Source organism: Diadema setosum, chromosome 7 (genome assembly GCF_964275005.1).
Source record: "Diadema setosum chromosome 7, eeDiaSeto1, whole genome shotgun sequence".
Taxonomy (NCBI): domain Eukaryota; kingdom Metazoa; phylum Echinodermata; class Echinoidea; order Diadematoida; family Diadematidae; genus Diadema; species Diadema setosum.
In genome coordinates this window covers 19,181,506-19,194,499 of record NC_092691.1, presented here as the reverse complement: position 1 = coordinate 19,194,499, position 12,994 = coordinate 19,181,506, and the positions used below count along the sequence as shown (strand labels likewise).

The window sequence follows — 12,994 nt, the reverse complement described above, 5'->3', positions numbered from 1 at the left end:
AAAAATGCACAGTAACTATACTCTTTCCAGATACGTGAAAAATAAAACAAGCTTAATTTATTGTACAATAAATATTCCCTAATTTTGCTTTCATTGTTCTGAAAGAAATTGAATGAATGAATGCTACTGAAACAGATCAAAATAATCTGCCTCTACGCAAACAGACCAACTGACTGATTTGATTAATTAAAGTCCTCCTGTGTATTCCAAGGTGCATCTGTGAAATGATTGCTAGTAGGTTTTTACCTCTTGGGTCTTGAGGCTACAGGTGGCCCAAGTTTCTGTGGGCAGAGATTCAACACTATAAAGGAGCTCTGTTGCACCCCTTGACTTGGGTATCCAGTCTGAAGCACTGCTGTGTCCACCAGACAGATCCAGGCTGGTACACCTTTCCTCTTGCTGTCTGGCCTGTTAACACATTCATAGAGAACTCAGTGAAATTTGAGTCAAAATTAGACACCAAATTCCATTATTCGTGACCAGCAAATCAACATACAAGGTGTCTCACATACATTTTAATAAAGCTGTCACGGTCAAAAGCTTGAGAAGACACTCTTTCTCTACATTATGTTTTGGGCACAAAATATAACGTTTCCATATTTATAGACGATTTCTGTCTTTCCATAACATAAGGATAACTTCTTCTCACAAATCTCATAAAATTTACAATAGAAAAATCTGAAATGGAACATGACTCAATACAGAGCTGCTAACCTCTGCAGATCATAATAAATACCATAGTGGGACAGCATCACAGTAGTTGGATAACAAACATAATTTTTCGGTGTAAAAAACAGTCAAAACTGCACATACTAACCACGCCAGACCCACTCATAACAAAATAAAGCACCCAGATATACATGTTTCAATTTAAAAACAGATGTTCATTCTATTATTGAATAGAAAAACAAACTATATACTGTAACTAGAAATGTCGCTGTGGCGACTGGTATGCCTCCGCCATAATGCATGATTCTCCTAATAGGTCTAGATAGTACATGTGGACAATGTGTGATTACATTTTCACAAAATTGGCAAAATATTAAAATGACAAGTTTGTCACAAATGTGTTGAATGTTCACCTTCCTTGACCTAGGTTTAATTGGATGAATAGGAGAGCATGTATTTGGGATTTAAGGACTGTAACTTGACTTTGACCCATTCAAACGTTTATGCATTGAGTAATTTTCAAGGTATGGAGAAAAAGTGGAATTTCTGTATTGAATAGTAAATTGTTACCATTTTCATCTGGCCTTTGACCCTAAAATTCATTAGATAATCACTGTCAGGCAGAACATGCATAAATATGTAGTACGTTTCAAGATAACCTGAGCCACTTCCGAGATATGGAGGAAAAACTTAGTGCAGCACTTTCCCTTGATCTTTGACCTTTTGACCTTTGAGGCAAAAACAAAAGAAAAAAAAACTTTCCAGAGAATCTCTATTAGGTTATACATGCATACACCAAGTGTAAAAAAAAAAAATAATCCTGCTGGCATTGCATAAACAAGAGGGCAATAGTAAAATTTTGAAGTGTTGCCCTTGACCTTTGACCCCTGACCTTTGACCCCATGAACCCTAAATTCTCTAGATAATCACTGCCAGTCAGTACATGTAAATATACTATGTTCCATGAAGATACCTTGAACAATTTCCAAGGTAAAAAGAAAAAAGGTGAAGTTTTGATGCTTTTACTTGACCTTTTGACCTTTAACCTTTGACCTCATGACCCAAACTTTCACCACAGAATCTTAATCGGGTAATACATGTATACACTAAGTTTCAAGAAAATATCTTCTGGCATTGCATAGATATGATGGAAATAGTGAAATTTTATGTATTTGACCTTGACCTTTTGACCTTTGACCTTGAGCATGTGCACCCAAAAGTTGATAGGCACAACTTCACCCCCTAATACACATACATGCCAAGTTTCATTAGGATACCTCAAAAGGTTTCGATAGTTACCCTGTCCACAAAATTCATTACGGACGGACGGAAGGACGGACGGACGGACAACCCGAAAACATAATGCCTCCGGCACCACTTCATGGCGGAGGCATAAAAATATATGGCTGGCCACTCCCATATGACATCACAAAATGTACAATATATACAAGTGGTAACATCAACACTGTACTGGAATTCATTCATGAAAGGAGATAGCAGGATGACCATGTGGACTGAATGATGGCTACCCTGTAATTACCTTGTCCACCTCAGCATACAGCCTCCACTGCCACACCTCCTGCTCCACTGACTGCCTCATATCCTGACTGGCACCAGACCTGTGGTGAGATAACCAATGGTGTGCAAGGCCCAGGAGAAACGCCTTCTCCCTGGCTGGCTTCTCTCCCGTCAGCTTGGTTTCACAGACTTGTGTCTGTTTGGAGGACGTTGGGTAAAGAGACATTTTAAATAGGAGTACACACACACACACACATAGATATGTAGCTATAAAAATGTACAGGCACAGAGATTTAACAATGAATTTATAGATGAAACAAGACAGGCATGAATACCATACTTCAATACACATCGGTATATACATTTACATGAGTTGATAGACAGAGGGGTATTATAGATAGGTGGACAGATAGATAAATAGACAGGTAGCAGATTGATAAAAATACAATTAAAGAAACAAATAAGTAGGAGGGTATATGTGTATGGAGAGAGAGAGACAGATAGATGGACAAACTGAGAGAGAAACAAAAGAAGATAAATAGACAGACAGACAGACAGACATATGAAATATATTTACTTGACAGAGATACTGTTTATAGTGTAATTCATGGACAATAACAGATATCATTGTTTTATCATTCTCTTAGAGAGAATTGTTAAACAGCTTAGTCCAGAGCAAAGGAAATAAAAAAAGCACTGCATTCTCTTGAGAGTTTGATTGACATTGACAAAACATTGCTTATTACATTCTGAAATCATGCATTTCCATGTTCAAAACCATATGTAGGGGGCCAGTATTAAAAGAACATTCAAAATGCTTTGGACTGCATATCTCAACTGCATCCATTGCAGTAATCTCTTATCTACAATCAGCTTCTGTTTTTAAGAAGCTTTCAATACAGAGGGCAGTCTAATCTTGTAGCCCAGATGTCCAACACACCTTGTAGAATTCTGCAGCGGTCTGTGGCTCTAACTTAACCTTCATCAATGTCTCGTTGCTCTTGATCCAAAAAGCAATTCTGCCTGCATCAGTGGATCCCGCCTCAGAGTTCAAAAACTGGGAGAGATCGCTCAAAACCTGCACAGAATTCATTGGGGGGAGGGGGGGGGGGATCAATGCACAGAATATCATCAAATTTAGATTTTCAATTACATTATAAGTCAGATGTTTAATACTTGGAGTCAATTCATTACCACAACCTGTGCACTGTACTAAACACAAGAATGAGGCACATCTAGTGGAGCACCTCTCCAGTGTGTAGATAATGTGGACACTATGCCTGTTCGAGCGCTCTAAAGCGAACCAAAGCGTACCGTACCATGCCAGTTTTGGAGCATTCAAGTGCTCTGTTGAGAAAGCGTACCTCACAAGTTAATTTTTAGAAAAGGTCACACATTTTTTGTAGCAAGAATGTCATTCACCTCGTGCTTGAACTACCAACAGCTGTCCTGAACAAAGAGAATGATGTCTTTGCATTGTGACGTATGCGCATGATACGCGCATGCTTTACAGCGAACTTTTGGTACGCTTTTGGTACACTTTTGGAGCACATGGGGAAGTGGTCCACTTTTGGCTCGGTACAGTATGGTACGGTACACTTTAGGAGTGTTCGAGCGCTCCTCTGGCACGGGTAAGGTACAGTATGGTTCGCTTTAGGAGAGCGCTCGAACGCACCTACTGTCAATGTGTAGCATGCATTTTGATCATTTTCATAACCCTTGCTGTGCTTTGGGCATCTCTTGGCATGCTGCACTGCTATGTTTACTGATTGGTACTGATGTCTAGAAACTTAACTGTCTAACTGAATAGAGATTATCTAATCTCCCTAATCCCTACTGCGTCACTTCGGCCTTCCTGTTGGACTAAGGCACATTGCTACACTCAAGTTAATCTGATCATCTATTTATTCTGGTTGCTATAGCGTTTCATATCCTGTTTCTCCTCCCATTCATTGCACAGAGCAAAGCCTTATGAGATTAGCTTTTGAATAGACCCTTAACTTGAAAGCCTCTTTTCTCAGTAACAACTTTTCCATCGTGTTCACTTTCTTTCCATTGTTTAGATAAGATAGGAAAGTCAATTAATATTGAGTTATGTATCATTTTGAAGTTTTGAGTCTGTTTTTTTTTTCCCCACCATCTGCCCTTAACAAAAATTCCATGTCTGGCAATTTTTTTTTTGGTGGTGGTTTTGTGATGCAGGGTCATAAATGATCTAAAATGAATTTATAACAATCTCTCAGCTTTCTGATCAAAATCTGCTGATTTCCTACAAGATTCAGCTCATGGAACTCACATGCTGAATGACCACACTGTCCGTGGACAGGCCAGCCACAAGGGCAAACTCCCTCGCTTGGTCGAACTTCTTCAGGCCCTCAAGTTTGGCTAAGAGTGAGTGGCACTCTTCATCAAAGGCATCACCGCTTCCATCTGATGCCAACATCTTCTTCAGGTTGAGCTCAAGCCCACTTCCCGAAAGAGCCTTTTTCAAGCCATGCAGTCTGCTGTAATCTGGAACTACTGACCAGAGGGGAGACGAACACAAATGTGCATTAATGACCGACACACTCTCAGGGATGAACATGCAACTCTTCACCACATTAAAAAAAGTTAAACTTGCAGAAGTTAGAGGAGAAAACTTTAAAGATTTGGTAGTTTGGCTGAAAAACGTGAAATTTCATATTTGAGCATATGATTTGAGCAAATGATAGAATGATATTTTACCTAGTTCCTCTGTTATAGTCCAAGGATATTTTGAAATGTGAAAATTTTCATATTTATACAAAACATGCTTAACAGTGTTTATTACTGATGTATTGTGTTTACTAGTAAAAACCTTTCTTCTGTGCACTTGACTGTATCGAAATATCATAGATGATTTTTCAAAAAACTACCTATACTAATCCGGAATTGCTGGAAATAGAAGTGAAACAAATTTTATGTAATTGGAAAGCACAATGATAGGAAAATTCTATGCTACAGAAATTAGGCAAACAATGCTCAATGACTCCATCAGGCTTTCATCGCAATGGATCACTTTAAATTTTGAAAGATACACACATGCACGTATAAAGCCCAACAACCTCACAGATACATGTAACTATAAATACACACACACACAACTCAAATGGAGCAAACTCACCATCAATTCCAACAGTTCTGGAAAAGTTGGCCTCTGCCAGGATCTCCAGAAGGAAGCCGATTTCCCATTGGCTGCCGCAAGACAGGAGTATGTTACGGGCTATGTGATTGGCCGACTCCTGGAACCATTCCAGGTGGCCAAGCCGTGGCCTGTGCGTGCCCAGATCTGGCTGGTTTCTCATGCTGCTGCGTCGCCGACACTATCATGACAGAGACAAAGAGGCAAGGAATCTGGTTACAACAACTCATACAGTTTCTCTCTTTGGTTGTGTTCACTTTTTGCATTATTTTGTATTCACTTATTTGTATGTTTCAGGTGTTTACTATGCCTAATAACTAAAGAAACATGGGCATACAAAAAAATATATATATATACACAAACTGTCTTCACTGACTGAACTGCTTCTGAGCTTTTACTTGATATTGAAGAGGGACTGAAGTCCTTCAGACAATAGCAAAAATTGGAAATCAATGATTTAACCCCAAACAGGTCCACCAAGAAATTGACCTGTATGGCTTTTTTTTTTTTTTAAATCTTGTAGGTTTGCGATGCAAGTTAACATTCTTTTTTAAGCCTATAGTAAACGGAAGAACATACTGCAAGGATCGCCTCGTGGAAGAACTCCAGATCAATCTTGCACTGGTTTCTGTCACGGTGCACCAGGAAATTCTCGCAGAAATCCAGAAAAGGGTTCAGGGTACCCTTCTGTAAAGATACAAAAGGTGAGGTAAAATGAGACTCAAGAAACAAATATCATGATGTCAATAAATCAGTTTAACCGTCAGCACAATATGCATAAATATGCCACCATCTGCTACTGGCATGTTTAACACATTTACGAACAGATCAAAACATCTCTCATATTTGAGCAGAGAGGAAACTTCATTCTCTGAAATTTCATCTGTCATGTCTATTGTGCAAAATGACAAATTTCAGCTCTTTTTTTTTTTTCTACAGTGACATAGACTCACAGCAACAATTAGATGGAAATGCAGTCAATTTCCCCACTGCCAACAGCTGTCAATCACCACATGATGTCAATGAGAGGAAACTTCTTTGATTACAGACATCATAACAACAATATTTCCTTAAAAAAACAACAAGAACTCTAATGCCAACTGCATGTAAAAGGGGCCAAAAAGCAGTAATAAACCTGAGATGGTTATAGATGTTTTGGACATATAGAAATACTTTTTCATCTCATCAATATATGTATATGTGACCGGCATACTGTAAAACGAGGAATGCTCGCATGCATTCTAATTTTGCGAATTTTGCCACAGTCGAGATTCGTGTGATTAAAATGCATGGGAAAGTTCTTGTCTACACTATATGCATTCAAAGTTAGAGCCAACTTGCAAAACTTACATGCCTCGTAAAAGGTCGTCGGCTCCAATTCATGAAAATTCCATTCCGCAAAAATATTGTTTTACAGTAACATTTCTTTGTACAATGTTTTGTCAGTATGCTGCTTACAATGTACATTCTTTCATCTTTTCTTCCAGTGGTAGGCAAATCTTTTGTATTTCATCACACAATAAAAAATCTTAAATCTTGAATATCTGCTATTGGTACATCATAATGATATATTTCAGATGAATATAGGTGTAAAAGTGATGAGCTTCACACCTTGTCAAATATGTGAAAGGCCTTGGTCAGAAGAGTGATTCTCCCTGATTCAATAGCAGTGTCTGCCAGAGACTGTAGCTCATCCAGGCTCCAACTATGACTTTTGACAATGGATGCTGACCCCATGAACTTCTCCACGCTGGGGTCGTCAGCAAGGGCAGCATACAGCCAGGAGCACAGACAGTCCAGGATGTTAGCTCCCTGAGGTTAAACAAATGAGACAGGTGATTTGGCTATATTAATTATATGCATATAATTCATGACGCAAAATTATATCATGCAGGGGTCGTGGAACCCTTTTTTTTGGGGGGGGGGGGGAGGTCAAGGGTATAATGTAGTTCATGTGGTTGAGTCAAGGGTCATTGGTACCCCTTGCTTCACTGGGAAGAATCCCCAAACAGAACCCTTGGAATGTTTTGGATTTTGTTTTTAATTTGTCAGGTTTTTTCAGTTTCTTTTTTTTTTTTTAAAGCCAAAAGTGTGTGTGTGTGTGTGGGGGGGGGGGGGGTGGTGGCTGCGGCATGAAATACCACTTATGACTAATATTGGTGCTCTGAACATCACTTAAGATACAAGCTACATCTATGACGCACCATAATGAAAGCCCATGCACAAAGAGTTTCTAGATTCCTTTTCAACTAAATTTAAGTACCCAAAAAAGTAAACAAGAAATCTTTATCACATATTTAAATCTTTTTGCTGTGGTAACATAGTCATACCTGATGACAGGCAGCAATGACAGCCAGCACAGGCTGCTCCAAGAGAACAGCATGGATGAGGAATGCTCGCCAAGGCTTGGGATGCTTGCCACACTGGAAGACAATCTCAAACAGCTCTTGGGAGAGATCACTGACCTCTAGGTCTGCAACATTGAAAGCAGAAAAACAGAAAATCTTTATCCATAAAATGCAATTTTCTTTTCATTTAAGGTCAAAAGCATATTATACTTCACTTCCTCTTTCATACTTATTTTAAAGTAAACTTTGGTCATCTACATGGAGCCACAAGAATTGTAATCAAATCACTGCATGATTTCAGTCCTCTTTAATTCATCTTCTTGCTAATAATAGAAAATCTTTAAGAAGCAAAAAAAAAAAACAATAACAAAAAAAAACCATGATCTAGAATCTGACTGTTTCATGGCTGTGTGCCATTTTTAAAAGGGATATGAAAAAATTTGTTACTAATGGCTATAGTATGCACAATGATAATTGAAAAGTTCAAAATAGACCTTGGTTCTCTCTTTATCACTTGGTTTATCATAATGCCAATCAAACGGGCAATCTTACTTTCAAAGAGCTACAGCATAAACGTTTATCATTAGCACTCCCTCTTCAAAAACATGGTCTTTGTGTACCCATAGTGCACACATTTTCTGTTTAAGCTGTGAAAACTTATGAGAGGAGGCACTTTGTGACCTGACCATCCCTCAACCAGGGTCAAGACATTCACACCCATCATCCCTCAACCAGGGTTCAAGATATTCACTCTAGCCATCTGTCAAACTGGGTCAAGATATTAACACTCACCATCCAAGGCATCATCCTCTGTGACTGTCTGCTCCTCCACAGATGCTGGTTTCCTCCGGTCTGGATCACCACTTGACTCATCAGCATCATCACTTGTCTCAGTTGCTGCACCTACACATTGTAATAGGATTTGTAACATTTATATATTTTTCCTTTTCTTGCATGTATTCACAGATCAAGGTAGTTTGTCATGACTGTTATCTTCCATAAAGACAAAAACGCAGTACACCAAAACATCTTATCATAAAGAATAATGCAAATATCTCTTTCTTTTATCAATCCACCTATATTTCTATCTATCAAACTATCTAAATCGAGATGCAATGTAATAAGTGTCCTACGGCAAACAATGGAACTCAAGGAAGCACCTGACATGCTTTGGAGGAAGCCCATCTTGGTGTAGTAGGCTGACCGGTAGTCTTTGACCGGCATCTTGGACTTGGGGCCACCTGGACCACCTGGGCTGCTTGCTGAAGCCTCTCCGTCTTGAAAGGGGGCAGGACCGTAAATGAGGTGAGAGAGGGCGTGGCTCAAGTGCTCCCGGATCGTGTCACTCTGGAATGACTTCACCAAGTCAAGGACCTGCAAATAATCATGGAATTTTATCAGCACACCAGACAGGTGATGATGATGATGATGATGATGATGATGATGATGATGATGATGATGATTCACAACATTTATATGCCACCATATATCTGTTTTAAAAACATTCAACGGTGCAGATTCCTCCAAGAGAGTTAGCAAATTGAATGCCTGGTGAAAAATGTGAGGCTTGAGTAAAACTTGATTAAACTAGAAATGTCGCTTTGGCGACTGGTATGCCTCTGCCATAATGCATGATTTTCCCAATAGGTCTAGATAGTACATGTGGACACTGTGTGATTACATTTTCACAAAATTGGCAAAATATTGGAATGACAAGTTTGTCACAAATGTGTTGAATGTTCACCTTCCTTGACGTAGGTTCAATTGGATGAATAAGAGAGCATGTATCTAGGGATTTAAGGACTTTAACTTGACTTTGACCCATTCATACATTTAGGCATTGAGTAATTTTCAAGGTACAGGTGTGGAGAAAAAGTGAAATTTCTGAATTGAATAGTAAATTGTTACCATTTTCATCTGGCCCTTGACCCTAAAATTCATAAGATAATTACTTTCAGGTAGAACATGCATAATATGTACTAAGTTTCAAGGTAACTTGAGCCACTTCCGAGATATGGAGGAAAAAGTTAGTTCAGCACTTTCACTTGATCTTTGACCTTTTGACCTTTGAGGCAAAAAGAGAGAGAAAAAAAAAACTTTCCAGAGAATTTCTATTAGGTTACACACGTATACACCAAGTGTAAAAAAAATAACCCTGCTGGCATTGCATAAATATGTGGGTAATAGTAAAATTTTGAAGTCTTGCACTTGACCTTTGACCCCTGACCTTTGACCCCATGAACCCTACATTCTCTAGATAATCACTTCCAGTCAGTACATGTATATACTATGTTCCATGAAGATACCTTAAACAATTTTCCAAGGTACGGAGAAAAAAAAGAAGTTTTAATATTTTTACTTGACCTTTTGACCTTTTGACCTTTGACCTCATGACCCAAACTTTCACCAGAGAATCTTAATTGGGTAATACATGTATACACTAAGTTTCAAGAAAATATCTTCAGGCATTCAATAGATATGGTGGAAATAGTGAAATTTTATGTATTTGACCCTGACCTTTTGACCTTTGACCTTTGACCTCATGACCCAAACTTTCACCAGAGAATCTTAATTGGGTAATACATGTATACACTCAGTTTCAAGAAAATATCTTCCGGCATTCAATAGATATGGTGGAAATAGTGAAATTTTATGTATTTGACCCTGACCTTTTGACCTTTGACCTTTGACCTCATGACCCAAACTTTCACCAGAGAATCTTAATTGGGTAATACATGTATACACTAAGTTTCAAGAAAATATCTTCAGGCATTCAATAGATATGGTGGAAATAGTGAAATTTTATGTATTTGACCTTGACCTTTGACCTTGAGCATGTGCACCCAAAAGTTGATAGGCACAACTTCACCCCTTAATACACATACATGCCAAGTTTCATTAGGATACCTCAACAGGTTTCGATAGTTACCTTGTCCACAAAATTCATTACGGACGGACGGACGGAAGGACGGACGGACGGACGGACGGACGGACGGACGGACGAACGGAAGGACGGACGGACGGAAGGACGGACGGACAGACAACCCGAAAACATAATGCCTCCGGCACCACTTCGTGGCGGAGGCATAAAAAAGTGCTTGACATTGTCAGTTTCCAAGAAGAAATGATGGGAGGAAGTTCGAATAGGCAAGGAGCACGAGGTGAAAATACTTAGTCTCCATGTTCCTTGAGATGTGTAATAGGCATCTGGAGAGTTAGGCCAGATAAACGAAGGGTCTGGGGCCAGACCAGCTGCCAGAACACTGAATTCCAAGTCTCAGGGGATAGGAAAAGTGTATGTTGAGAAGCTCTTAAAGATGAACCAATGCAGCATAATAGAATTCTCTCAGTCCACCACTCTGTCTCCCTTACCACTCTGGTGCTCACAGTTGCATTTCTACTATGTCTTTGAGCATAAGGGTTAACAAAATCTCAAAAATCTTGATTACAGTAATTCAATCTAATTTCACTTCATTTGATTTAATTTAATTTCATTTTATTCATTTCATTTCCAACAACAAAAAACATTATTTAGATACACATAGTATCACAAATGGTACAATTTCATTCAATTTTATCTATTTCATTTCCAACAACACAAAACATTATTTACATACATAGTATCACACATGAGAATTTGTGGAGATCTACAAATGAGAACACTGTGAACTAAAGTACAATAAATACTGTGACTTTTCTGATTATACCAAATCAAGAGTCGTGGCTATGGAAGAATAGATACCTGGTGCTTGGGATACTGATGCGTCTGAACAAAGCATATGAAGTGGAGCCAGCTGTTAGCCCTGGTGCACTCCCGGAGAAAGGCGGTTGTCATGGCGACACCATGCAGACGACAAAACATGACAGCCAGGTTCCATTCCTCAGCAGCACTCCAGCTCACCCTGGAAAAAAAAAAAGAAGAATTTCATTGCCCTTTAGTTGAGGAGTTATCACGTATATTTACATGAATCTTGGCATTTTGAAGTTCCAAGTTCACAGATAAACAATTACTGATGGTGAGGTTAATTAAGGGTGAAAATACCTTGAAAATGAATATGAAGAAAAAAATTTGCACTACTTGTCTTCCAATTTCACATGTACCAAATGAATCATTCTGAATTTAAGATGAAATAAGGCAAACAATACCATGAATTTCAAGAATTACATGCAGTCATACAGAGTCAGATTTGACAAATACCGATTCTGACATCTTCTTCTTTTTAAAGTCCCAGGTGCTTCCATGATGAAGCATCATGCTATGTCTCTTTGGTATGTCTTCTAACTTGCGATGAATATATACCTGAATCCAAGAGTTACTCAAAGCCTCAAAGCTGATATAATCTTTTAACCCTATTCTAACTGGGGGGGGGGGGGGGGGGTCAAATTGACCCCCCCCCCTCGACGTTTCACGCCACGATTCCGCAACGCGCGAAGATTTTGCCGCGTCGTTTCATGACTTTTTTCATTGAAGTCTCCCGCATATTTTGAGACCAAATTTGCGATGTCCGGGTACACCGTTCTGAAGTTATGCAATGTTTTGCATATGCATGTCAACCCAAAAACCGCTCAAATTCATGATTTTGTGTGCAAATCCAATGGAAACTGTGTTTTTTTGTTTAATTGATATAAATTAGATTATTTCAACTTTTAAATATTGAAAAAATCAATTCTAATGTAGATAAGCTTGAAAAAGTGCCTCCAACAAATTTTGGCAAAAAAACAATAGAAAACAATAGATCGAAAAAACAGTAAAATACATAAGAAATTAACAAAACAATAAAAAACAAAAGAAAATGATTTTGATTGCGCTATTTTTTTACAAGAAAATTGTTTGATGTGTCTTGAGGAACTCTTACACAAAAATTTAATAATCCTTCAGTCTTTTCGATGGAGTTGTAGGTGAAAATATGATTTCATGCGTTAATTTGCATAATTAATTTATTAAAAAATATGAAATCAACATTTTTCTATTGTATGACCATGTAATCTTGTAGTTGACATCCGGCTCTATGTTCAGGCAAAATTTTGCGGTGATCGCGCGATCGGCGGCCGAGATCTGAAGGGGGGGTCAAATTGACCCCCCCCCCCCAGTAAAAACTTGGTCTCAAATAGCCCAGTTAGAATAGGGTTAAAGAGTTTTCAACATTAACAATGGTCAGCTTCATTCCCTTGAATGCATTCTACATTTAACATTTGCTTGCATCTATGTATGCATTCTGTGCTTAAAGGTCCTGTTTACCTTTGGGAGCAGTGATTTCAAAAATGTTCAATATATCGCTTTTGATGCATATGTGTAGGT

At 38.6% G+C, this 12,994-nt stretch overlaps 1 protein-coding gene across 1 annotated transcript in view; it reads right to left on the bottom strand.

Moving 5' to 3' along the window:
• Positions 1–12,994, bottom strand: part of LOC140231100 (spatacsin-like) — a 70,223-nt gene that overhangs the window by 31,184 nt on the left and 26,045 nt on the right. The window contains exons 22-32 of the mRNA XM_072311253.1: positions 11,438–11,597; positions 8,856–9,069; positions 8,488–8,598; positions 7,678–7,820; positions 6,959–7,159; positions 5,927–6,034; positions 5,330–5,528; positions 4,484–4,704; positions 3,128–3,265; positions 2,210–2,383; positions 247–408 (exon numbers count right to left, since the gene is read on the bottom strand). Coding sequence (XP_072167354.1) covers positions 247–408; positions 2,210–2,383; positions 3,128–3,265; positions 4,484–4,704; positions 5,330–5,528; positions 5,927–6,034; positions 6,959–7,159; positions 7,678–7,820; positions 8,488–8,598; positions 8,856–9,069; positions 11,438–11,597 — 1,831 coding nt within the window. The remainder of the gene's footprint in view (positions 1–246; positions 409–2,209; positions 2,384–3,127; positions 3,266–4,483; positions 4,705–5,329; positions 5,529–5,926; positions 6,035–6,958; positions 7,160–7,677; positions 7,821–8,487; positions 8,599–8,855; positions 9,070–11,437; positions 11,598–12,994) is intronic.